This window comes from Microcaecilia unicolor, chromosome 3 (genome assembly GCF_901765095.1).
Source record: "Microcaecilia unicolor chromosome 3, aMicUni1.1, whole genome shotgun sequence".
Lineage (NCBI taxonomy): Eukaryota > Metazoa > Chordata > Amphibia > Gymnophiona > Siphonopidae > Microcaecilia > Microcaecilia unicolor.
The window spans coordinates 249,380,526-249,407,535 of record NC_044033.1 but is presented as its reverse complement, the minus strand read 5'-3'; the positions used below and the strand labels follow the sequence as shown (position 1 = coordinate 249,407,535).

At 48.7% G+C, this 27,010-nt stretch overlaps 2 protein-coding genes across 2 annotated transcripts in view; one reads left to right on the top strand and one right to left on the bottom strand.

Annotated features, from left to right (window-relative positions):
- LOC115466451 (extracellular calcium-sensing receptor-like) overlaps positions 1 to 27,010 on the top strand; it is an 83,952-nt gene that overhangs the window by 898 nt on the left and 56,044 nt on the right. The gene's annotated exons all lie outside the window — the stretch shown is intronic.
- LOC115466453 (CD209 antigen-like protein E) lies at positions 1,391 to 26,248 on the bottom strand. Its single transcript, XM_030197675.1, has 7 exons — positions 25,979 to 26,248; positions 20,636 to 20,701; positions 17,969 to 18,064; positions 16,418 to 16,510; positions 9,068 to 9,219; positions 4,035 to 4,141; positions 1,391 to 2,102 (listed from the first exon to the last, which is right to left on the bottom strand). Exons 1-7 carry the CDS (start codon positions 26,082 to 26,084, stop codon positions 1,895 to 1,897), a joined length of 828 nt encoding a protein of 275 aa, XP_030053535.1. The 5' UTR covers positions 26,085 to 26,248; the 3' UTR covers positions 1,391 to 1,894.

The window sequence follows — 27,010 nt, the reverse complement described above, 5'->3', positions numbered from 1 at the left end:
TATATCCCACATTTTCCCACCTACTTGCAGGCTCAATGTGGCTTACATAGTTCCGAAGCGGCGTTCGCCCACTCCGGCAGAGAAAACAAATACGTAGTTATTGTGGTCGAATAAGGTTATAAGGTTCATATGTTGTAGTCACATTGGGGAATCGCAGAGAGGAAGAGTTGTGCAGTGTCAGTTCCGGCCTTGTTTTGTTATGTTGCAAGGTTTAGGCATTTAGGTCACTCCTTGTGTGTGTGAGTGAGACTAACAAGTTAGTTACTTTTTCCATTCAAGGCTTGGTTGAAGAGCTAAGCTTTCACCTGCTTCCTGAAGTAGAGATAGTCTTATAGCGCAGCCTTTCAGGCAGTGCATTCCAGAGGGTGGGGGCTACTCCGGAGAAGGATCGCTTACGGGTATCACGTCGTATCCATCTTGAAAGTGAGGACAATATTTAGTGCTGGGACACACATTGCTAACCCGGCCCAGTTAGGCCTCATAAGCAGTAGCGTAACCAGACAGCCGATTTAAAATGGGCCTGAGATCAGTGGGTGGGCCAAATATTTCATGTCTGCTGCCCCCCTAAACTAAAGCTAAGCCCAAATTTTACTTCCGCCTCCTCTTCCAGTACCCCCCCCCCCATACGCAAATGAAATACCTGTGCTGACAGGGATCCCCAAGCCCTGCCAGCCAAAAAGCTCCTTCCTGCCAAACAAGTTTACTTGGGCTGCCGCTGACACAGTCCCCAAACTCCCCCTGCCAAACGCTGGCCTGTGTGTATGCTCAGTTTTGCGTGTGCGTGAAAACTGAGCATGCGCATGGTGGAGGGCATAGGCGCCCCGTATAAGAGGCTTGGGGAGGCTAAGCCTCCCCAGCCGAATCGTCGACTTCCGCTTGTTGTGGAGCCCACCCTCCCGCCCCGCGCATTTTCATCTTTTATTTCCGTGGCAGCGACGTCAATGAAGAAAAAGACTACAGGCTCGCCGCCAGCTTCTCCCTTCTCTCTGCTCTCGCGGAAACAGGAAATGCATCACGGGACACTGTGTGCAGAGAGAAGGGAGAAGCTGGCGGCGAGCCTGTAGTCTTTTTCTTCATTGACGTCGCTGCCACGGAGCGTATGGAGGTAAGCTCCGCCCCCTTTAGCCTCCCCAAACAGTTGGGCTACCGACCGTCTATGGTGGAGGGGCATGCAGCAGTGGCTCAGGGACAGTACTGGCGGGAGCTCAAGAAGTAAGCTTGCTCGGCGGGAAGGAGGTCTTTGGCTGGCGGGGCTCGGGGATCCCCGCCTGCCACACTAAGGGAGATGAAAACTTGGGTGAGCCTGAGGCCAAATTGGGTGGGCCCTGGCCCACCCTTGGCTACACCACTGATACACCACTGCTTATAAGGGCTCCCACGCCAATTTCTTTTAATGGCTGTTGATTTAGAAAATGGCTATTTTCCGTCTACGTAGAAATGGGTTAGCGAGCAGGAAGGACCTGCGTAAGGCTACTTTCCACGGCAGCTTTGTAAAAGGACTGCACCGTCTTCATTTCCAACTTCTGATGATGTGTCAAGCTCTTGCATACAGATATATTTTAGTTTATTTTTAAATGTGATAATTTTAAACTTCCGATAAAACATCTGAAAGCAAAACGCAATTAAACTGTTTATAATGGCACAGTATAAACAATAGTAAACCAACCACTAAAAAATACAAGTCTAAAAAAAATTACAAAAATAAATCTGGTATGTTAAAGTTTATTTAATTTTACATACTACTAAAAATTTGACTAGAATGCAAAGTAGTTTACAATCATCTAAGAAACTGACAAATGAAAATACACATCTAACATAGTCAATATAAGTCATACAAAACTCACTCAATCTCCATTCCCTAAATCTTATGTGCAAAAGATATAAAATCCAGTAACTACAAAAATACACTTGCCCTTGCCCCCATCCCGCTCTCTGCAGGTGCCTCCTCGTCGTGGTAGATGATGGAGCCCTGCTCACAGACACCCGGCTTCTCTTTGTTGCAGCTGTCATCGTTCCAGCCCCGGTGGTCCACGGCTTTCTTGAAAATTAACACGCACTCCTCTGTCCCGCCTTTGTTGTCTGGCTGGTTTTTATTCCAGAATCTAAAGGTACGGGGGAGAGAGAGAGACATTCTTGGTAGAGTAAAGCCCCAAAGTAACACAAACGCAAGCGATAAGGGAAGGAAACCATCGGGCATATAGTGCTCTTTTTTACCAATCGGCGGTATAAGGGGTGATTGAAGTCCCTTTTTACCGCCACCATTTTTTCCCCGGAAGGAAATAGCCTTGTATTAAGCCAAGGCATTGGCGCACAACCTTTTCCTGGGGGAGCCCTTACCACCTGCTATTTACATAAGTATTGCCACACTGGGACAGACCGAAGGTCCATCAAGCCCAGCATCCTGTTTCCAACAGTGGCCAATCCAGGTCACAAACACCTGGCAAGATCCCAAAAAAGTACAAAACATTTTATGCTGCTTATCCCAGAAATAGTGGATTTCCCCCAAGTCCAATCTAATAATGGTCTATGGACTTTTCCTTTAGGAAGCCAGCCAGACCTTTTTAAAACCCCGCTAAGCTAACCGCCTTTACCACATTTTCTGGCAACGAATTCCAGAGTTTAATTACACATTGAGTGAAGAAAACGTTTCTCCAATTTGTTTTAAATTTACTACTTTGTAGCTTCATCGCATGCCCCCTAGTCCTAGTATTTCTGGAAAGAGTAAACAAGTGATTCCCGTCTACCCGTTCCACTCCACTCGTTATTTTATAGACCTCTATTATATCTCCCCTCTTGTTTTTTCTCCAAGCTGAAGAGCCCTAGCTGCTTCAGCCTTTCTTCATAGGGAAGTCGTCCCATCCCCGCACCTTTTCTAATTCCACTATATCTTTTTTGAGATGCGGTAACCAGAATTGAACACAATATTCGAGGTGCAGTCGCACCATGGAGCAATAAAAATGCATTGGTGGTAGACTGGCAGAAACCGGTCAGCGCTGATTACTGCTGGGCACACTCCCTGCACTAGAAAATACAAAAGTATTTTTTAACACCGTAATGGCCACACGTCAGAAGCCAGAACTACCCCTGGGCTCCTGAGCGAGCCCAGTGGTAGGGCCGATTTGGCATGCGATGATGTGGCGGTGAGGCTACCGCTGTTTCGTAAAAGGGGCCCCATAATTTGGACTGATGCCTAGCCCTGCCAGGAATGGGCAGTATAGGGCAGGGGATAAAACAAACAGGTCAGGAAGAAGTAGGAGTATTGGAGATGTGGAGGAGGAGATGGGGTGGGTGGAAAGGGGACAGATTGCAAAGGAGGCATGAGTTGAAGGTAGGGAGAGTGAATGGGAAGCCTTGGGAGGTGATAAAAGTTATGGACAGAATGTAAAGATGGGAGTGGAGTGAAAGACAAGGCAAAATAGTTCTTGGGCATGGTGAGGCATAAACATAGGAAGTTTAATTTTAATTTCATTTAAAATAACACTTATATCCTGCATTTACTGGAAGTTATCAGGTTCAAGGAAGGGAACAGGCAATACCAAAAATATATGAATATAGTTGTTTATTTAGGGTTTATTGTATGGTTGTGGGAGCTTTATGGATAATATCAATTGTATGGATGAGGGGTTTTGATTGTAACATGTTTATAATTTTTATTGTATTTATAATTTTTTTAACTGTTGTAATCTGCCTTGTACTGACTTATTTGTCTAAGGGGACTAGAAATGTCAGAGTGGAAGGACAGTTCTGAATTATCTATGAGTGATGTGTTAGTATTGGAGTTTTTTCTTTTTATCAGTGAAGGAAATATAGCCAGATTGGGTGTCACAACAGCTGTCTTTTTTTCCGTTGCAGTTCTCCTCCACTATTTTTCGTGCTTCGTATATTGTTTTAATTTGTGATGTCAGTGTTTCCATTTCATCATTCTAGCTGGAGGAAATTTTCAGTGGGTTTTTTGCCCACTGTGGACATTCTGGTGACCCCCTTGAGCAGTGGACATCAGCATCACAGACTGGGAAGAAAGCCCTCTTACTCACGAAGTCTTGTTGGCCAAGGTTGTGCCATCCACCCAGGTCCAGATGCCCACCTCGTTTTTCGATAAGCCAATCCAGAACCCAGCGGCACCATGGTCTTCCAAAAAACGCTGTGAATCACATAAAACTAAGTTATTATGGAATGCAGTTTTCTAATTTCTTAAGTGCATCATCTCCTGCAGCAAGGGCCAAGTCTTGTGACAGAGTAAAGGTCCATCAAGCCCAGCATCCTGTTCCCACCAGTGGCCAATCCAGGTCACAAATACCTGGCAAGATCCCGAAAAACCTCAATACATTTTATGCTGCCTATCCCATAAATAAGCAGTGGATTTTCCCCAAGTCAATTTAATAATGGTCTATGGACTTTTCCTTTAGGAAGCCGTCTGCACTTTTTTTAAAAGCCTGCTAAGCTAACCGCCTTTACCACATTCTCTGGCAACGAATTCCAGAGTTTAATTACACGTTGAGTGAAGAAAAGGTTGCTCTGATTCGTAATAAATTTATTACTTTGTAGCTTCATTGTAAGCCCCCTAGTCCTAGTATTTTTGGAAAGAGTAAACAAACGATTCACGTCTACCCGTTCCGCTCCACTCATTATTTTATAGCCCTCTATCATATCTCCCCTCAGCCGTGTCTTCTCCAAGCTGAAGAGTCCTAGCCTTCCCTCATAGGGAAGTCGTCCCATCCTCTTTGCATGATTTTCACTGCACTTATAGTGAGACTTGGCCCTACGCAGCGAGATATGATGCGCTGCAGCGTTTCTCCCATTGCCGGGCGGAACTGGGCAAGTTAGGTACGGGAAAAGGTTGGGAGGTGGTGCGGCGATACATATGTCTCTTGCTTCTCTCAATGGAGGCTTCTACTACTACTTAAGATTTCTAAAGCGCTACTAGGGTTACGCAGCGCTGTACAGTTTAACAGAGAAGGACAGTCCCTGCTCAAGGAGCTTACAATCTAAAGGACAAGTGTACAGTCAGTCAAATAGGGCAGTCTAGATTTCCTGAATAGAGGCATAAGGGTTAGGTGCCGAAGGCGACATTGAAGAGGTGGGCTTGGAGGCAAGGATTTGAAGATGGGCAGGGAGGGGGCTTGGCGAATGGGCTCAGGAAGTTTATTCCAAGCGTAGGGTGAGGTGAGGCAGAAAGAAGGCGGAGCCTGGAGTTGGCAGTGGTGGAGAAGGGTACTGAGAGGAGGGATTTGTCCTGTGAGCGGAGGTTTTGGGTGGGAACGTAAGGGGAGATGAGGGTAGAGAGGTAATGAGGGGCTGTGGACTGAGTGCATTTGTAGGTTAGAAGGAGAAGCTTGAACTGTATGTGGTACCTGATTGGAAGCCAGTGAAGTGACTTGAGGAGAGGGGTGATATGAGCATATTGGTCTAGGAATATAAGATGTGCAGCAGAGTTCTGCACGGATTGAAGGGGGGATAGATGGTTAAGTGGGAGGCCAGTGAGGAGTAGGTTGCAGTAGTCAAGGCGAGAGGTAATGAGATAGTGGGCGAGAGTTCGGGTGGTGTGCTCAGAGAGGAAAGGGTGAATTTTGCTGATGTTAAAGAGAAAGAAGCGACAGGTCTTGGCTATCTGCTGGATATGCGCAGAGAAGGAGAGGGAGGAGTCGAAGATGACTCCGAGGTTGCGGGCAGATGAGACGGGGAGGATGAGGGTGTTATCGACTGAGATAGAGAGTGGAGGAAGAGGAGAAGTGGGTTTTGGTGGAAAGACAATAAGCTTGGTCTTGGCCATGTTCAGTTTCAGGTGGCGGTTGGACATCCAGGCAGCAATGTCGGATAAGCAGGCCAATACTTTGGCTTGGGTTTCCGCACTGATGTCTGGTGTGGATAGATAAAGCTGGGTGTCGTCAGCATAAAGATGATCTTGGAAACCATGTGATGAGATCAGCGAGCCCAGGGAAGAGATGTAGATTGAAAAAAGAAGGGGTCCAAGGACAGATCCCTGAGGAACTCCAACAGAGAGTGGGATGGGGGTGGAGGAAGATCCCTGAGAATGTATTCTGAGGGTACGGTGGGAGAGATAAGAGGAGAACCAGGAGAGAACAGAGCCCTGGAACCCAAATGAGGACAGTGTGGCAAGAAGTAACTCATGATTGACAGTGTCAAAAGCGGCGGATAGGTCGAGGCGGATGAGGATGGAGTAGTGACCTTTGGATTTGGCAAGGAACAGATCATTACAGACTTTAGAGAGTGCCGTTTCTGTCGAGTGTAGAGGGCGAAAACCGGATTGAAGCGGATCGAGGATGGCATGAGAGGAGAGAAAATCAAGGCAGCGGCTGTGAACGGGCGCGTTCAAGTATCTTGGAGAGGAAGGGTAGGAGGGAGATGGAGCAGTAGTTGGAGGGACAGGTAGGGTCAAGTGATGGTTTTTTGAGGAGTGGTGTGACTACGACGTGCTTGAAGGTGTCAGGGACAGTTGCAGTGGAGAGAGAGAGGTTGAGGATATGACAGATGGGGGGGGGGGTGACAGTGGGAGAGATGATGTTAAGTAAGTTGGTGGGGATGGGGTCAGAGGAACAAGTGGTGCATTTCGAGGAGGAAAGAAGGTAGGCGGTTTCCTCTTCAGTGATATCAGGAAAAGAGGAGAAGGAGGCCTGGGTTGGTTGGTTGAGGGAGTGGGTTGAAGGGTGAAGAGGAGGAGGTGGCTTGGTAGTGAACTCAAGGTTGATCTTCTGCACCTTGTCGCGGAAGTAGTCAGCCAGTGATTGAGGAGAGAGTGAGGGGGGTGGGGTGGGTGGGTGGGAGCGGAGGGCACTTTGAGGAGGGAGTTAAGGGTGGCGAAGAGACGACGGGGGTTGGAGCTGAGAGAATTAGTCAATTGGGTGTAATAGTCCTGTTTGGCAAGAAATAGGGAGGACTGGAAGGAGGAAAGCATGAATTTGTAATGAAGGAAATCGGTATGGGTGCAAGATTTCCTCCAGAGGCGTTCAGCAGATCGGGCGCAGGAGCGAAGGTATCGGATGTAAGGGGTCAGCCAGGGCTGGGGATTAGTACGCCTTGTGGGACGGGGGGTGGATGGTGCGAGGGTGTCCAGAGCAGAGGAGAGAGTGGTATTGTAAGCGGAGACAGCCTTGTCGACAGATTCGGAGGACATGATGGAGGGGAGGAGATTAGAAATACTAGAGGATAAGGTGTGAGGGTTGATAGCCTGGAGATTCCTGGAAGTAGTGGTTAGTGTTAGGCGGGGCTGAGGGGGGGGTGATGAAGTGTGAAGGTGATCAGGTGATGATCAGAGAGAGGAAGAGCTGAGGCGTAGAAATTGGAGGGGGAGCCGGAGGAGGAGAGGACGAGGTCAAGACAGTGGCCAGTTTGGTGAGTAGGGGTGGTGGAGCACAGCTGGAGGTTGAAGGAGGATGTCAGGGTGAGGAACTGAGAAGCGTAAGAGTCGTATGGGTCATCAACGTGTATGTTAAAGTCTCCAAGAATGAGGGACGGGGATGAGGGTTCAAGAAAAACAGAGAGCCAGGCATCAAAGTCAGTAAGGAAGGAAGGGGGGGAGTTATCAGGGGGGCGGTAAATGACTGCAACTCTGAGTGGCAGCGGGTAGAATAGACGGATGGAGTGGACTTCAAAGGATGAGAAGCAGTGAGACTACGGTAGGAGGAGAGGTTGAAAACTGCAGGAGGACGAAAGTAGTAACCCGACGCCGCCACCACGGTCAACTGGGCGGGGAGAATGGGAGAAAAGAAAACCTCCGTGGCATAGGGCCGCAACTGAGGCAGAGTCGTCAGGGGTCAGCCAGGTGGCTTCTATTACTTGGTTATATTTATTATGATTTTTTGAGGGATTTTACTTTTGTAGCTGGTGTACCTTCTATTTTTATTTACGATGGTGCTCTTTTACTAAGCTGAGGTAGTGATTCCCGCATGGCAAATGAATGGATTGAAAGGGCTATGCCAGGAATCACTACCGCAGCTTTGCAAAAGCAGGCCAAAATGTATTTTTTAGCACTGGGGGTGTGTTGGGGCAGTGGCGTAGCAGGCCCACCCACTTTGGTCTCAGGAGGTGTGCAGGGGAAGGGGGTGCTTGAGAGACCATATGGCGTGCAGGCGAGAGGGGGAGAGACGAAATCACCTGTGGGACAGGGCGGAGTTCTTCTGCCCACCCATCCTGGGCCCAGGCCCACCCAAATTTGGGTGTCTGGCTACACCCCTGGTTTGGGGGGGGGGGCAGAGATTGGGTGTGACTGTGCTATTCAGTTAACGTGTGGGTTTCCCACGTGCTGGGCCATTTTTAGTCTGGCAGTAAAATGACCACGCGCTAATTTTCCCATCCGCTCGTGGCCATTACTGCCGGGAGCTCTTACGGCACTTAGCTGCCCTTTTATTGAGCGCTGCTTGCTCTTCCGGAACTACCGCCGGCGAAAGAAAACCCTCCAGGTTAGCGCGGGAGCACTTCTCTCCACCTCAGTGTTCTCTCACTGTATGCTCATGTGCGTCTGGATGCTTTTTTACCCGCTGCGGAGAAAAGCCCATAGGAAAAATGGCGCCCGCCACTAGCGCAGGGTCCTTTTTCCTACAGCTTGGTAAAAGGACCCCTTATTTAGGAGACGGTAAAGGCTCACGTGTTACTCCTGTGCTAATGGGGTAGCACGTAGTCATGTGCCCACGTTACCCGACTAGCGCAGGCATGCCTACTCTTCACCAAAACATTTTTTTGAACTGTGGGAGTAGTGCGTGCTGATGGCCAAACTACCGCAGGATGCCTCATGCTTTAGGCTGATGTTACGCCTACTGTGCCTTAATAAAAGGTCCCCTAACTAATTACTGCAGGATTAGTGCGTGAGCCTTTAGCGCATACAAAATAAAGGCTTTGTTTACTAAGCCGCGTTTGAGGCGTGTTAGCGTTTTTAGCATGCGCTAACCGTATAGATGCCTGTAATATCCCTATGGACGTCTGTGCGGTTAGCTTGCAATAATTTTTAGCACGTGCTAAAAATGTCAGCGCACCTTAGTAAACGGGGGGGTCCTTAGCTTGCAAGGTGTGCAGTGCAAAGCAAGACCAAGGCAAGCCCTCCCCCCCTCCCTACCTCTTCCTCTTCATCATTGATCACGGGCAGGTGTGCCCCCATCTGTTCACACCTTTGCTTGCTTGACGACCAGTCAGTGGGTACGAAGTGAAAAAAATAGCACGATCCGTTGTGGTACTGCCAGTTTCTGGCACAGTACTCGCAGATCCGTCCTGTATAATTCAGAAAAGAAGAATTTTAGTATGTGGAAATATAGGGCAAAGGGGATGAGTGCTCTGTTGAATTTTGGAAGCTGTACCTTAGTACATAAGCATTGCCATACTGAGTCAGACCAATGGTCCATCTAGCCCTGTATCCTGTTTCCAACAGTGGCCAATCCAGGTCAGAAGTACCTGGCAGAAACCCAAATAGTAGCAACATTCCACGTAGAACCCCAAAGAGTAGCAAGCTTCTAGAATTCTAAAGAATAACAAGCTTCCATGAAGAACTTCAAAGTGTAGCAACATTCCATGTAGAACCCCAAAGAGTAGCAAGATTCTAGAATTCTAAAGAATAACAAGCTTCCATGAAGAATTTCAAACCGTAGCAACATTCCATGTAGAACCCCAAAGAGTAGCAAGATTCTAGAATTCTAAAGAATAGCAAGATTCCATGCAGAATTTCAAAGTGTAGCAACATTCCATGTAGAATCCTAATGAGTAGCAAGATTCCATTCAGAATCCCAAGTACATAAGTGTTGCCATACTGGGACAGACCAAAGGTCCATCAAGCCCAGCATCCTGTTCCCAACAGTGGCCAAAGCGAATGCTACATACCTGTAGAAGGTATTCTCCGAGGACAGCAGGCTGATTGTTCTCACTGATGGGTGACGTCCACGGCAGCCCCTCCAATCGGAATCCTTACTAGCAAAGTCCTTTGCTAGTCCTCGCGCACCCGCGCGCACCGCGCATGCGCGGCCGTCTTCCCGCCCGAAACCGGCTCGAGCCGGCCAGTCCAGTATGTAGCAAGACAATACAAGGGAAGACACAACTCCAAAGGGGAGGCGGGCGGGTTTGTGAGAACAATCAGCCTGCTGTCCTCGGAGAATACCTTCTACAGGTATGTAGCATTCGCTTTCTCCGAGGACAAGCAGGCTGCTTGTTCTCACTGATGGGGTATCCCTAGCCCCCAGGCTCACTCAAAACAACAACCATGGTCAATTGGGCCTCGCAACGGCGAGGACATAACTGAGATTGACCTAAAAAATTTACCAACTAACTGAGAGTGCAGCCTGGAACAGAACAAACAGGGCCCTCGGGGGGTGGAGTTGGATCCTAAAGCCCAAACAGGTTCTGAAGAACTGACTGCCCGAACCGACTGTCGCGTCGGGTATCCTGCTGCAGGCAGTAATGAGATGTGAATGTGTGGACAGATGACCACGTCGCAGCTTTGCAAATTTCTTCAATGGAGGCTGACTTCAAGTGGGCTACCGACGCAGCCATGGCTCTAACATTATGAGCCGTGACATGACCCTCAAGAGCCAGCCCCGCCTGGGCGTAAGTGAAGGAAATGCAATCTGCTAGCCAATTGGATATGGTGCGTTTCCCCACAGCCACTCCCCTCCTATTGGGATCAAAAGAAACAAACAATTGGGCGGACTGTCTGTGGGGCTGTGTCCGCTCCAGGTAGAAGGCCAATGCTCTCTTGCAGTCCAATGTGTGCAGCTGACGTTCAGCAGGGCAGGAATGAGGACGGGGAAAGAATGTTGGCAAGACAATTGACTGGTTCAGATGGAACTCCGACACGACCTTTGGCAAGAACTTAGGGTGAGTGCGGAGGACTACTCTGTTATGATGAAATTTGGTGTAAGGGGCCTGGGCTACCAGGGCCTGAAGCTCACTGACTCTACGAGCTGAAGTAACTGCCACCAAGAAAATGACCTTCCAGGTCAAGTACTTCAGATGGCAGGAATTCAGTGGCTCAAAAGGAGGTTTCATCAGCTGGGTGAGAACGACATTGAGATCCCATGACACTGTAGGAGGCTTGACAGGGGGCTTTGACAAAAGCAAACCTCTCATGAAGCGAACAACTAAAGGCTGTCCTGAGATCGGCTTACCTTCCACATGGTAATGGTATGCACTGATTGCGCTAAGGTGAACTCTTACAGAGTTGGTCTTGAGACCAGACTCAGACAAGTGCAGAAGGTATTCAAGCAGGGTCTGTGTAGGACAAGAGCGAGGAGCTAGGGCCTTGCTGTCACACCAGACGGCAAACCTCCTCCACAGAAAGAAGTAACTCCTCTTAGTGGAATCTTTCCTGGAAGCAAGCAAGACGCGGGAGACACCCTCTGACAGACCCAAAGAGGCAAAGTCTACGCTCTCAACATCCAGGCCGTGAGAGCCAGGGACCGGAGGCTGGGATGCAGAAGAGCCCCTTCGTCCTGCGTGATGAGGGTCGGAAAACACTCCAATCTCCACGGTTCTTCGGAGGATAACTCCAGAAGAAGAGGGAACCAGATCTGACGCGGCCAAAAAGGAGCAATCAGAATCATGGTGCCTCGGTCTTGCTTGAGTTTCAACAAAGTCTTCCCCACCAGAGGAATGGGAGGATAAGCATACAGCAGGCCCTCCCCCCAATCCAGGAGGAAGGCATCCGATGCCAGTCTGCCGGGGGCCTGAAGCCTGGAACAGAACTGAGGGACTTTGTGGTTCGCTCGAGATGCGAAGAGATCCACCAAGGGGGTGCCCCACGCTTGGAAGATCTGGCGCACCACTCTGAAGTTGAGCGACCACTCGTGAGGTTGCATAATCCTGCTCAGTCTGTCGGCCAGACTGTTGTTTACGCCTGCCAGATATGTGGCTTGGAGCACCATGCCGAGACAGCGAGCCCAGAGCCACATGCTGACGGCTTCCTGACACAGGGGGCGAGATCCGGTGCCCCCCTGCTTGTTGACATAGTACATGGCAACCTGGTTGTCTGTCTGAATTTGGATAATTTGGTGGGACAGCCGATCTCTGAAAGCCTTCAGAGCGTTCCAGATCGCTCGCAACTCCAGGAGATTGATCTGTAGACCGCGTTCCTGGAGGGACCAGCTTCCTTGGGTGTGAAGCCCATCGACATGAGCTCCCCATCCCAGGAGAGACGCATCCGTGGTCAGCACTTTTTGTGGCTGAGGAATTTGGAAAGGACGTCCCAGAGTCAAATTGGACCAAATCGTCCACCAATCCAGAGATTTGAGAAAACTCGTGGACAGGTGGATTACGTCTTCTAGATCCCCAGCAGCCTGAAACCACTGGGAAGCTAGGGTCCATTGAGCAGATCTCATGTGAAGGCGGGCCATGGGAGTCACATGAACTGTGGAGGCCATGTGGCCCAGCAATCTCAACATCTGCCGAGCTGTGATCTGCTGGGACGCTTGCACCCGCGAGACGAGGGACAACAAGTTGTTGGCTCTCGCCTCTGGGAGATAGGCGCGAGCCGTCCGAGAATCCAGCAGAGCTCCTATGAATTCGAGTCTCTGTGATGGGACTTTGGGTAATTTATCACAAACCCCAGTAGCTCCAGGAGGCGAATAGTCATCTGCATGGACTGCAGGGCTCCTGCCTCGGACGTGTTCTTCACCAGCCAATCGTCGAGATATGGGAACACGTGCACCCCCAGCCTGCGAAGTACCGCTGCTACTACAGCCAGGCACTTTGTGAACACCCTGGGCGCAGAGGCGAGCCCAAAGGGTAGCACACAGTACTGGAAGTGACGTGTGCCCAGCTGAAATCGCAGATACTGTCTGTGAGCTGGCAGTATCGGGATGTGTGTGTAGGCATCCTTCAAGTCCAGAGAGCATAGCCAATCGTTTTCCTGAATCATGGGAAGTAGGGTGCCCAGGGAAAGCATCCTGAACTTTTCTTTGACCAGATATTTGTTCAGGGCCCTTAGGTCTAGGATGGGACGCATCCCCCCTGTTTTCTTTTCCACAAGGAAGTACCTGGAATAGAATCCCAGCCCTTCTTGCCCGGATGGCACGGGCTCGACCGCATTGGCGCTGAGAAGGGCGGAGAGTTCTTCTGCAAGTACCTGCTTGTGTTGGAAGCTGTAAGACTGAGCTCCCGGTGGACAATTTGGAGGTTTTGAGGCCAAATTGAGGGTGTATCCTTGCCGGACTATTTGGAGAACCCACTGATCGGAGGTTATGAGAGGCCACCTTTGGTGAAAAGCTTTCAACCTCCCTCCGACTGGCAGGTCGCCCGGCACTGACACTTGGATGTCGGCTATTCTCTGCTGGAGCCAGTCAAAAGCTCGCCCCTTGCTTTTGCTGGGGAGCCGCGGGGCCTTGCTGAGGCGCACGCTGCTGACGAGAGCGAGCGCGCTGGGGCTTAGCCTGGGCCGCAGGCTGTCGAGAAGGAGGATTGTACCTACGCTTGCCAGAAGAGTAGGGAACAGTCCTCCTTCCACCAAAAAATCTTCTACCTGTAGAGGTAGATGCTGAAGGCTGCCGGCGGGAGAACTTGTCGAATGCGGTATCCCGCTGGTGGAGATGCTCTACCACCTGCTCGACCTTCTCTCCAAAAATATTGTCCGCACGGCAAGGCGAGTCCGCAATCCGCTGCTGGAGTCTATTCTCCAGGTCGGAGGCACGCAGCCATGAGAGCCTGCGCATCACCACACCTTGAGCAGCGGCCCTGGACGCAACATCAAAGGTGTCATACACCCCTCTGGCCAGGAATTTTCTGCACGCCTTCAGCTGCCTGACCACCTCCTGAAAAGGCTTGGCTTGCTCAGGGGGGAGAGCATCAACCAAGCCCGCCAACTGCCGCACATTGTTCCGCATGTGTATGCTCGTGTAGAGCTGGTAAGACTGGATTTTGGCCATGAGCATAGAGGAATGGTAGGCCTTCCTCCCAAAGGAGTCTAAGGTTCTAGAGTCTTTGCCCGGGGGCGCCGAAGCATGCTCCCTAGAACTCTTAGCCTTCTTTAGGGCCAGATCCACAACTCCAGAGTCGTGAGGCAACTGAGTGCGCATCAGCTCTGGGTCCCCATGGATCCGGTACTGGGACTCGATCTTCTTGGGGATGTGGGGATTACTTAGTGGCTTGGTCCAGTTCGCAAGCAATGTCTTTTTCAGGACATGGTGCAAGGGAACAGTGGACGCTTGTTTAGGTGGAGAAGGATAGTCCAGGAGCTCAAACATTTCAGCCCTGAGCTCGTCCTCCACAACCACCGGGAAGGGGATGGCCGTAGACATCTCCCGGACAAAGGAAGCAAAAGACAGACTCTCGGGAGGAGAAAGCTGTCTCTCAGGAGAGGGAGTGGGATCGGAAGGAAGACCCTCAGACTCCTCGTCAGAGAAATATCTGGGGTCTTCTTCCTCTTCCCACGAGGCCTCACCCTCGGTGTCAGACACAAGTTCACGGACCTGTGTCTGCAACCTCGCCCGGCTCGACTCCGTGGAGCCACGTCCACGATGGGGGCGTCGAGAGGTAGACTCCCTCGCCCGCATCGGCGAAGCTCCCTCCGCCGACGTAGTCGGGGAGCCCTCCTGGGAGGTGGCCGCAGTCGGCACCGCACGCGGTACCGACGTCGGGGACCTCACCCCGGGCGATGGGCCAGCCGGCGCCACGCTCGACGGTACCGGTGGCGCAAGCACCGCCGGTACCGGAGGGGTAGGGCGCAACAGCTCTCCCAGAATCTCTGGGAGAACGGCCCGGAGGCTCTCGTTCAGAGCGGCTGCAGAGAAAGGCATGGAGGTCGATGCAGGCGTCGACGTCAGAACCTATTCCGGGCGTGGAGGCTGTTCCGGGCTGTCCAGAGTGGAGCGCATCGACACCTCCTGAACAGAGGGTGAGCGGTCCTCTCGGTGCCGATGCCTGCTGGGTGCCGACTCCCTCGGCGACCCAGAGCTCTCGGTGCCGACGCGGGGAGGAGACCGGTGTCGATGCTTCTTTGACTTCTTCCGAAGCATGTCACCGGAGCTCCCCGGCACCGACGAGGAGGACGTAGAATCCAGCCGTCGCTTCCTCGGGGCCGAGGTCGAAGGAGGTCGATCTCGGGGGGGCTGTACCGCAGGAGCTCTCAGGGTAGGGGGAGACCCACCCGAAGGCTCACCGCCACCAGCAGGGGAATGGACAGCCCTCACCTGCACTCCTGACGATGCACCACCGTCCGACGACATCAGCAGACGAGGTCCCGGTACCACCGACGCCGATGCAGCTATCCGATGTCTCGGCGCCGATGCAGAGGGCCGATGCCTCGATGCACTCGATGCACTGGCGGCCGAGGATGAAGGTCTGGACGCTGACGACGTCGATGCACTCGATGACCCCGGTGCCGATGCCGACGAAGAGCCCGAGAACAAAATGTTCCACTGGGCCAATCTCGCTACCTGAGTCCGCCTTTGTAACAGGGAACACAGGCTACAATTCTGAGGACGGTGCTCGGCCCCCAGACACTGAAGACACGAAGAGTGCCTATCAGTGAGCGAGATTACCCGGGTGCACTGGGTGCACTTCTTGAAGCCGCTGGAAGGCTTCGATGTCATGGGCGGAAAAATCACGCCGGCGAAATCAAAATCCGAAATGACGAATTTGAGCACCAAAAACTTTGAGGGAGAAAAATCTCGACCAAGGCCGAAAAGAGGCCTACCCCGACGACGAAAGAAAACTTACCGGGGCAAAGACTGGAAGTACGGGAAGGGGCAAACGAAACCCAAGGGGGTTTGCGGAGCACTTTCCGAACGAATTGAAAACTTTTCCGAAGAAAAAACACGTCGATTTGACAACGGACGCACGAGGTCGACTCTCCGGGGCTCGACACGGCAAAAAACACAGCCGTACCGAGTGCGGACGAAAGAAGACTGGCCGGCTCGAGCCGGTTTCGGGCGGGAAGACGGCCGCGCATGCGCGGTGCGCGCGGGTGCGCGAGGACTAGCAAAGGACTTTGCTAGTAAGGATTCCGATTGGAGGGGCTGCCGTGGACGTCACCCATCAGTGAGAACAAGCAGCCTGCTTGTCCTCGGAGAACCCAGGTTACAAGTACCTGGCAAGATCCATTCGTCTTACCCTCTTAACCCCAGCATCTTCCCACGGCATCTTTCTCCCCTCTCTCAGCATCTTCTCCCTTACCTCTTACTGGCATCCCCTCTCCTTCCAGCATCCCCTTCCCTAAATTTATCCTCCATCCTCAGAAGCTGCCTCTTGCCTCACCTTTCATCTGCCCCTGCATGTTCTTCCTGCCCTGTTCCCGGTTCTCACACATCATGAGATCAGCCTATCGGGAGCTCAAGCCTGCATTTTTTTTGTTTGCTCAAGGGTCAAAACAGATGGGACAGAGCAGCATTAGGAACATGTGCATGGGCTGCATCAGGGATTGCACATCCGGAAACATTGGAGTTAGATGTATTCACCACCTTGCTGAATGTATCAAGAAGATGCTGTTTACCAGGGCTGGTGCAGACCGCTGCTTTCAGTTGCTGCAGTAGTGAGTGGCAGGTCTTGTTGGAGGAACAGCTTGGTAACTTGTGTAGAACGTTCCCTGGACAGGAGGAAATAGCACAGCATTACAGGAATGTTCTGGGTATCACAAAAGTAAAATCATCATGCAATATATGTATGGAAGTTAGATTTCAGCTCCAGTACCAGGGTGAAGGGAAGCAAGTATGCCACCAAAGTGCTAGGGAACACAAATCCAGAGCCCCGGCATAGCGTTAGAGACACTTTTCTTGCTCATACTGAACCGATGGCCCAACTTCTTATGACGTGGAACACTCTTTGGCCACAACTTGTTGAAAAGAGGGGGAGGGAGGCACAGGCTGTCACAGTGAACCTGTTTGGTGATCCAAGCTTATGAGGTTCAATGAGTCCACTAGGGGGCAGCACATGAAGCAAAGCAAAGCAGTAAAACTACAGTTCAATGAGTCCACTAGGGGGCAGCAGATGAAGCACTGGTAGGTACCCAGCACAGCGAAACAGTGAAGTTGCAGCAAATCCTACTTTGCAATATTGTGCGGATGGAAAGGAAATAAAGTGACAATCCAGTCTTGCATCAATAACAGTTATGGGCCCCTTTTCCCATCACATTAAAAAAAAGCCCCTTTTTTGCAGACGCGGTAAAAACTGGCCCGGCGCACACCGAATACATGCGCCTACATTGCTGAAGGCCACTTTTTACCGTGGCTTAGTAAAAGGGCCCCTCTGTGCTTTGGTTTTGTAACATGTTCTATCTGAGGGGTATTTCCCTTATAAGTACATAAGTATTGCCATACTGGGAAAGACTAAAGGTCCATCAAGCCCAGCATCCTGTTTCCAACAGTGGCCAATCCAGGTCACAAATACCTGGCAAGATCCCAAAAAAGTACAATACATTTTATACTGCTTATCCCAGAAATAGTGGATTTTCTCCAAGTCCATTTAATAATGGTCTAAGGACTTTTCCTTTAGGAAGCTGTCCAAACCTTTTTAAAACTCTGCTAAGTTAACATCCTTTACCACATTCTCTGGCAACGAATTCCAGAGTTAAATTACACGTTGAGTGAAGAAACCTTTTCTCCGATTCATTTTAAATTTACTACATTGTAGCTTCATCGCATTGTAGTAAATTTAAAATGAATCGGAGAAAAGGTTTCTTCACTCAACGTGTAATTTAACTCTGGAATTCATTGCCAGAGAATGTGGTAAAGGCGGTTAGCTTAGCGGAGTTTAAAAAAGGTTTGGACGGCTTCCTTTAGGAAAAGTTCATAGACCATTATTAAATGGACTTGATCACCCCTTCCTCCCCCCTCCTTTTTCCTAGTCTCCAGCGCTCCCTGCTTTTGCCTTATTAGCTTCCCTATACTTTCCCTGCATTGCCTTTAACACTCCCTTCAAATCCGTTCTGAATATGGCAGAGGATGTCTAATTTTGCAATACTAAGCTCACTGCTCATTGGTGTCGGGATAGCCAACTATGCCAGATGTGTGCCGTTTTTAGTCTTATTTATCTTTAAGAGACTTACTTAACACAGATGCTACCAGCAGCCCGGTGGCCACAAGAGAGAGGGTTAAGGAGAGAATAGCTGTTGCCCTCCACCTCCGCAGCCCCTTCTCAGATCCTGGGAAATAAGAACAGGGGGAAAAGAGAGAAGATGGTATCAGTTCGTTGTGGGGCTTCTCTTCGGGGTGGTTTCAGGTCATCCTGAAATAAGATGAGTCAAGTTTGGTTTTAGCCTGGAGCAGGCCTGCAGGTCTAATTCTCCTGAAGAAAAGAAAGGATAAGTCTCCCTCTATGAAATCAGGATTGACTAAACCTATACTGGAAGAGGAGTCACCAAATGTGACATGATGTTCCACATCTGATGCTCTTGGCCACAGTAAGCCTTGCTGATAATGAATAAAAATCAAAATGTAGAGTATGTGGAATTGGTAGCTTTAGTCTCTTGTAACATGGGAGTGTCCTGACTGTGAGTAGACTGTGTGTAGACAAGTCTTGGAGATTTCTATAGTTTATGTTCATTTTCTGGTAATTTCTAACTCACTCAGCACAAAATCCTAAGGCTATCCTTATCCAGTCCTAACCCTAACGGTAGGGTTAGAGTTATAATTAAGGCATGGATTAAGGTCAAGATACAGGTTAGAATCAAGGTTAGGTTTAAGGATTAGGGCTGACACTAACCCTAATAGTAACCAAGCTCCCAAGCATTAAACCTGACTCTAATCCTAACAATATCTCTAGGATAAGGGATATGGCACGACATAAAGTTAGGGTAAGGGATAAGGATAGAGTTAGGCTTAGGGAGAGAAAGCTACAGTGGGGGAAATAAGTATTTGATCCCTTGCTGATTTTGTAAGTTTGCCCACTGACAAAGACATGAGCAGCCCATAATTGAAGGGTAGGTTATTGGTAACAGTGAGAGATAGCACATCACAAATTAAATCCGGAAAATCACATTGTGGAAAGTATATGAATTTATTTGCATTCTGCAGAGGGAAATAAGTATTTGATCCCCCACCAACCAGTAAGAGATCTGGCCCCTACAGACCAGGTAGATGCTCCAAATCAACTCGTTACCTGCATGACAGACAGCTGTCGGCAATGGTCACCTGTATGAAAGACACCTGTCCACAGACTCAGTGAATCAGTCAGACTCTAACCTCTACAAAATGGCCAAGAGCAAGGAGCTGTCTAAGGATGTCAGGGACAAGATCATACACCTGCACAAGGCTGGAATGGGCTACAAAACCATCAGTAAGACGCTGGGCGAGAAGGAGACAACTGTTGGTGCCATAGTAAGAAAATGGAAGAAGTACAAAATGACTGTCAATCGACAAAGATCTGGGGCTCCACGCAAAATCTCACCTCGTGGGGTATCCTTGATCATGAGGAAGGTTAGAAATCAGCCTACAACTACAAGGGGGGAACTTGTCAATGATCTCAAGGCAGCTGGGACCACTGTCACCACGAAAACCATTGGTAACACATTACGACATAACGGATTGCAATCCTGCAGTGCCCGCAAGGTCCCCCTGCTCCGGAAGGCACATGTGACGGCCCGTCTGAAGTTTGCCAGTGAACACCTGGATGATGCCGAGAGTGATTGGGAGAAGGTGCTGTGGTCAGATGAGACAAAAATTGAGCTCTTTGGCATGAACTCAACTCGCCGTGTTTGGAGGAAGAGAAATGCTGCCTATGACCCAAAGAACACCGTCCCCACTGTCAAGCATGGAGGTGGAAATGTTATGTTTTGGGGGTGTTTCTCTGCTAAGGGCACAGGACTACTTCACCGCATCAATGGGAGAATGGATGGGGCCATGTACCGTACAATTCTGAGTGACAACCTCCTTCCCTCCGCCAGGGCCTTAAAAATGGGTCGTGGCTGGGTCTTCCAGCACGACAATGACCCAAAACATACAGCCAAGGCAACAAAGGAGTGGCTCAGGAAGAAGCACATTAGGGTCATGGAGTGGCCTAGCCAGTCACCAGACCTTAATCCCATTGAAAACTTATGGAGGGAGCTGAAGCTGCGAGTTGCCAAGCGACAGCCCAGAACTCTTAATGATTTAGAGATGATCTGCAAAGAGGAGTGGACCAAAATTCCTCCTGACATGTGTGCAAACCTCATCATCAACTACAGAAGACGTCTGACCGCTGTGCTTGCCAACAAGGGTTTTGCCACCAAGTATTAGGTCTTGTTTGCCAGAGGGATTAAATACTTATTTCCCTCTGCAGAATGCAAATAAATTCATATACTTTCCACAATGTGATTTTCCGGATTTAATTTGTGATGTGCTATCTCTCACTGTTACCAATAACCTACCCTTCAATTATGGGCTGCTCATGTCTTTGTCAGTGGGCAAACTTACAAAATCAGCAAGGGATCAAATACTTATTTCCCCCACTGTACATTTAGGGCTAAACTTAAACCTGACTCTGATTCTAATCTTAAAATTTATCCACCACTCCTAATCAGGGCCAGTGATAAACATGCTGGGGTCCAAGGCAGAGATTTGGGAGGTGGCTCCAAAGCCCACCAGCAGGCAGTACCTTTCAGCATCAGGCAGGCCCAGGGCAATCACCTCTTTGAGTCCCCTTAACACCAGCCCAGCCCCTAACCATAATTTTGTCCATAACCCTATACCTATCACTCAAACCGTAACCCAGGCTCTAGCCCTAAACCTATACTTACTTCTGAGGGACCTCACTGCATTCATTGAAGTCTGATGGTCTTGGAACTGCAGGTTCTGATAATTTCCTTTTAAAAGAAAATGGGAGAATGAAATCTGAAAGTGTATCTCTCCTCGTGATGGGATTTCGGTTTTCAAGAGACAGGCAAAAACATAGAGGTCTCAACGGATAGGAGGCAAAGTTTAAAATGGATACACAGTATTCTTAGTCTCAAATTATTTCTACCATGGTCCTGTGTGTGTACAGTCAATTTGCTGCTAATTATAGACTGATACAATCTAGATGTGAATGAGAAAATAACCAAGTAGCTTCCCCCTCACTAATTTCCTGCCTGCCTGTGGCCTCCTTCTCCCCCTGCCTAAAATCTCTCCGCTGCTCCCTTCCTACAGCCTTTATAAGCCTCTCTCTCTCTTTACAGTCCCCCCCTTCAACCGCCCCCCTCACAGAGCCCCCTGCCTACAACGTCTCCCCCCCCACTCACTACTGCCTACTGCTTCTCTCTAACCCTGTAAGTCTCTCCTACTACTACTACTACTACTTAACATTTCTAGAGCGCTACTAGGGTTACGCAGCGCTGTACAATTTAACAAAGAGAGACAGTCCCTGCTCAAAGAGCTTACAATCTAATAGACAAGTGAACGGTCGGTCCGATAGGGGCAGTCAAATTGGGGCAGTTTGGATTCACTGAACGGTAAGGGTTAGGTGCCGAACGCAGCATTGAAGAGGTGGGCTTTAAGCAAAGACTTGAAGACGGGCAGGGAGGGGGCTTGGCGTAAGGGTTCAGGAAGGTTGTTCCAAGCATAGGGTGAGGCGAGGCAGAATGAGCGGAGCCTGGAGTTGGCGGTGGTGGAGAAGGGTACTGAGAGGAGGGATTTATCCTGTGAACGGAGGTTACGGGCGGGAACGTAAGGGGAGATGAGGGTAGAGAGGTAGTGAGGGGCAGCAGACTGAGTGCATTTGTAGGTAAGAAGGAGAAGCTTGAATTGAATGCGGTATCTGATCGGAAGCCAGTGAAGTGACCTGAGGAGAGGGGTGATATGAGTATATCGGTTCTGGCGGAATATGAGACGTGCAGCAGAGTTCTGAACAGACTGAAGGGGGGATAGATGGCTAAGTGGGAGGCCGGTGAGGAGTAAGTTGCAGTAGTCCAGGCGAGAGGTAATGAGAGTGTGGACGAGAGTTCGGGTGGTGTGTTCAGAGAGGAAAGGGCGAATTTTGCTGATGTTAAAGAGGAAGAAGCGACAGGTCTTGGCTATCTGCTGGATATGCGCAGAGAAGGAGAGAGAGGAGTCAAAGATGACTCCGAGGTTGCGGGCAGATGAGACGGGGAGGATGAGGGTGTTATCAACTGAGATAGAAAGTGGAGGAAGAGGAGAAGTGGGTTTTGGTGGAAAGACGATAAGCTCGGTCTTGGACATGTTCAGTTTCAGGTGGCGGTTGGACATCCAGGCAGCAATGTCGGATAAGCAGGCCGATACCTTTGCCTGGGTCTCCGCGGTGATGTCTGGTGTGGAGAGATACAGTTGGGTGTCATCAGCATAGAGATGATACTGGAAACCATGAGATGAGATCAGGGAGCCCAGGGAAGAGGTGTAGATTGAGAAGAGAAGGGGTCCAAGGACCGATCCCTGGGGAACACCAACAGATAAGGGGATGGGGGTGGAGGAAGATCCATGAGAGTGAACTTTGAAGGTGCGGTGGGAGAGATAGGAGGAGAACCAGGAGAGGACAGAGCCCTGGAACCCAAATGAGGACAGTGTGGCAAGAAGTAAGTCATGATTGACAGTGTCAAAGCGGCGGATAGATCCAGGAGGATGAGGATGGAGTAGTGGCCTCTGGATTTGGCAAGGAACAAGTCATTACAGACTTTAGAAAGTGCTGTTTCTGTCGAATGAAGAGGGCGAAAACCGGATTGAAGCGGATCAAGGATGGCATGAGAGGAGAGAAAATCAAGGCAGCGGCTGTGGACTGCGCGCTCAAGTGTCTTGGAGAGGAAGGGTAGGAGGGAGATGGGGCGGTAGTTGGAGGGACAGGTAGGGTCTAGTGATGGTTTTTTGAGGAGTGGCGTGACTACAGCATGCTTGAAGGTGTCGGGGACAGTTGCAGTGGAGAGAGAGAGGTTGAGGATATGACAGATGGAGGGGGTGATAGTAGGAGAGATGGTGTTAAGTAAGTTGGTGGGGATGGGATCAGAGGAACAAGTGGTGCATTTTGAGGAGGAAAGAAGGCGGGCGGTTTCCTCCTCGGAGATATCAGGAAAGGAGGAGAAGGAGGTCTGGGTTGGTTGGTTGAGGGAGAGGGTTGAAGGGTGAAGAGGAGGAGGTGGCTTGGTAGTGAACTCAAGGTTGATCTTTTGCACCTTGTCGCGGAAGTAGTCAGCCAGTGATTGAGGAGAGAGTGACTCTACTATACTATCCTACTACCCCCCCCCCCCGTCTACAACTTCTTCCTCCCCCCTCTCTAGGCCCACAGCCTCTGCCTTTTGTAATACCAGCTTTGTACCAGTGTTCCAGATGCAGCCATAATTTTGCTTCTACAAAGGAAGTGCTTTCACAGTTCTCACTGTCCACTCTCCTTTTCCTGGGACGCCAGGAACTTTGGTACATAAGTATTGCCATACTGGGACAGACCAAAGGTCCATCAAGTCCAGCATCCTGTTTCCAACAGTGGCCAATCCAGGTCACAAATACCTGGCAAGATCCCCAAAACAGTACAAAACATTTTATGTTGCTTATCCCAGAAATAGTGGATTTTTCCCAAGTCCAATTTAATAATGGTCTGTGGACTTTTCCTTTAGGAAGCCGTCCAAACCTTTTTTCACCTCTGCTAAGCTAACCGCCTTTACCACATTTTCAGGCAATAAATTCCAGAGTTGAATTACATGTTGAGTGAAGATTTTCTCTGATTCATTTTAAATTTACTACTTTGTAGCTTCATCGCATGCCCCCTAGTCCTAGTATTTTTGAAAAGCATAAACAGACACTTCACATCTACCCTTTCGACTCCACTTATTTTATAGACTTTGATGTCCTCTCTGGTCTGTCATGCCAGTTTTCTCAGTTGGTATTCGGGTTGGGTACCCAGTCTCCACCTGACTCACTCTTTTCATATATCCTTCCACCAATAAAATAACATTGAAAATCTCTGAGGCGTTTCGCTGATTATTGCCTCGTGTGTGGGGAGGCTCTGAGGACATTCCCTCTCCTCTGGTGCTCCCCTACCCCCCTTTCCTATCTTTAATATTTATTTATTTTATTTATTAGGATTTATTTACTGCCTTTTTGAAGGAATTTACTCAAGGCGGTGTAAGTAAGAATAGATCAAACATGAGCAATAGGCAATTAGAGTAGTAAAAAATATTCAAGGAACAATACAAAGTATGGCATAGTTACTACTTACAATGTCAACACAATACGTAATAGAACATTTTAATTGATAGTGAAGGGTAAAGCAAAGATGGAACATATAGATAGGTAAGAAAGTAGGAAGAGTTGGAAAGTAAGGTGACTGATTTGAAGAAAGTTGCACATGAGGTCAGAGAGATGGTTAAATATTATCTCAGCTAGGATAGGAGTGGATAAACATGTCCGGCTGCAGTATGTGCAGCCCGAGTCAATCCTTGTGTGTGTGAGTGAGACTAACAAGTTAGATACTTCTTCCATTCAAGGCCTGGTTGAAGAGCCAAGCTTTCACCTGCTTCCTGAAGTAGATAGTCTTGTGTTAAGCGCAGCCTTTCAGGCAATGCATTCCAGAGTGTGGGGGCTACTCCAGAGAAGACTCGCTTGCGGGTATCACATCGTGTAATGTCTTTTGGAGAGGGTGTGGTTAGGGATTCTCCTTGAGAGGATCTTAGTATTATATTTCTCAATATTTCTAATTTTAATTCTAATATTCAATAATTTATTCAATACAATATAAATATAAACATTGTAATAATATTATAATAATATAAACATAATATAATATAAATATAATAACATTCAATACTACTAATACTAATAGTCAATATTTCTAATATTGTAGTTCTTCCCTTCTTTCTCTCCTACTGATGTTGTCTCTGTTGTTTCAGCAAAACAGCAAAATTAGAGGCTGACAAATGCGCAAACCAATAGGGAGATAATATCAAAAAACAGTTTATTCAGAATATTCATATCAAGGACCCGACACGGTCCGTGTTTCGATGCCAAAGCGCCTGCCTCAGGGGTCACAAACAACTTTCTCTGAGAAGAAGCTGATTGGCTTGAATAATTCCTTTATGTGTGCACGTGGTTATAAAAACAAGTTAATCCACAGAGAGAACAAAAGACCAGCCAACCGATCAGCAAACACCACGTGCATACATAAAGGAATTATTCAAGCCAATCAGCTTTTTCTCAGAGAAAGTTGTTTGTGACCCCTGAGGCAGGCGCTTTGGCACCGAAACACGGACCGTGTCGGGTCCTTGATATGAATATTCTGAATAAACTGTTTTTTGATATTATCTCCCTATTGGTTTGTGCATTTGTAAGCCTCTACTTTTGCTGTTTTGCTTTGACTCTCCGTGGACTCTCTTCACTTCCAGTCTACCCCTGGTAACTTCTCAGTGGATGAGACAGATGAGAGTTGAACAGGCTGGATCTAAATAAAGGAGTAGCCTGGCGGTTAGTGTAACTTCCTGAGAACCTGGGGAACTGGCTTTAATTCACTCTGCAGCTCCTTGTGACTGTGGGCAAGTCACTTAACCCTCCATTGCCCCAGGTACAAATAAGTGACTGTATATACAGTATATCAAGTCCCATTTATTTCCCTTTCCCTATTTGAGATTCTACATGGCATGTTGCTACTATTTGAGATTCTACTTGGAATGTTGCTACTATTTAAGATTCTGTTGCTACTATTTGAGATTCTACTATTTAAGATTCTGTTGCTACTATCTGAGATTGTACTTGGAATGTTGCTACTATTTGAGATTCTGTTGCTACCTTTTGAGATTCTACATGGAATCTTACTAGTGGAGGACTCGCCTAGTGGTTAGTGCAGTGGACTTTGATCCTGGGGAACTGGGTTCAATTCCCACTGCAGCTCCTTGTGACTCTGGGCAAATCACTTAACCCTCCATTGCCCCAGGTACAAAATAAGTACCGCCACATAATATGTAAACCACTTTGATTGTAACCACAGAAAGGTGGTATATCAAATCCCATCCCCTTTACCTTTCCCTAAAGAGCCTGTTGCCCTCCAAGGCATCTGTTTGGGTTCTGCTCACTCCTAAGGTATTGTCCTAACAAAAACTTTGTTGAGTTTTGTTTTTAAATTTAGCTTGCTAAAACACAAACAAAACCTTTGCCACCATCCTCTCCCTTACCTTGGCTCACTGGTTCATCCAGAACCTTCAGTTGGCGATTGTTGAGATCACTGTAGACATGCGGATCCTGGAACTGAAGTTCCTGATAAGTTCTGTCCAAAGCCATCTCCCAATCCAGCTGCTGGAAATTATTTCCACTTGAATTGTGGCAGGGGTACGCAACACATTCGCAATGGGGACAGCTTTGGCTACGAACCCACAAGAAGCTGACTTTCCTCCTCTCTGCAGCTTCAAGCAATGATCTCGTGTAAAAGGAAGTGTTTTGCAATGCTCATGGGCTCAGGGTGAAGTGTGGTTAGATTCCAATAGTCTGAAGTACATAGTGTACAATCCAGCAGAAAAGCCAACACTCATCAGATTTTTATCCACTTCCCTTCCCCACTCCCCTCCAAATAAACCTAGAACTCCGGAAGCTTTCAGGAAATCTATGGGTTTGCATGAAAGTTGTTCTTGGTGGTGGGTGTGGGAGGGGGTGAGTGGGTTAGTAAGGTTTTAAAAAAGGAGCATTTCTGGACATTCAAAGGCATTTTCCTCTTGCAACTCTCCTTTCCCTGATAACCGCCATTTCTCTCTCACTACAAACACGTTTATAGATATACAGTTTATGATTTATTTACTTGTTATACCACCTTTAGTAGAAACATCTAAGTGCATGTATAATTTTTTCCCATAGCAAGCCTACCTTAAAACATATTTTTGAACGCATAGGAAACATTTTTTTATGAATTAAAATATTAAAATTGCTTCATGTGACAAGGCCTGGCACTCATCCTTCTCATCTGCTTCTATGAAATTTCATAAAGGTTTCTCTATCCAACCCCAGATCTGAGGGAGGTTTTGAGTTGAGGGGAGTTGGAGGGTGGGAGGAAGAGCCAGTGGAGTGACCCGATCGAGTGAGGCACCTTCCCCCTAAATTGTGGTGCTCACGTACCACTGAAATGCCTGTAGAATCCAGTGGAGCAACCATCAGGCCCAGGTGCTTTGTTAAGGGGTATTGCTTTAAAAGCCTGACATATCTGTCCCTCAGTAGCC

Coding starts and splice junctions, on each gene's coding strand:
- LOC115466453 (XM_030197675.1), bottom strand. CDS start 26,084: ATGGCTTTGGACAGAACTTATCAGGAACTTCAGTTCCAGGATCCGCAT. Junction 20,702..25,978: donor GGATGAACCAGTGAGCCAAG/GTAAGGGAGAGG, acceptor TTCTTTTAAAAG/GAAATTATCAGAACCTGCAG. Junction 9,220..16,417: donor AGCGGTCTGCACCAGCCCTG/GTAAACAGCATC, acceptor TGAATTATACAG/GACGGATCTGCGAGTACTGT.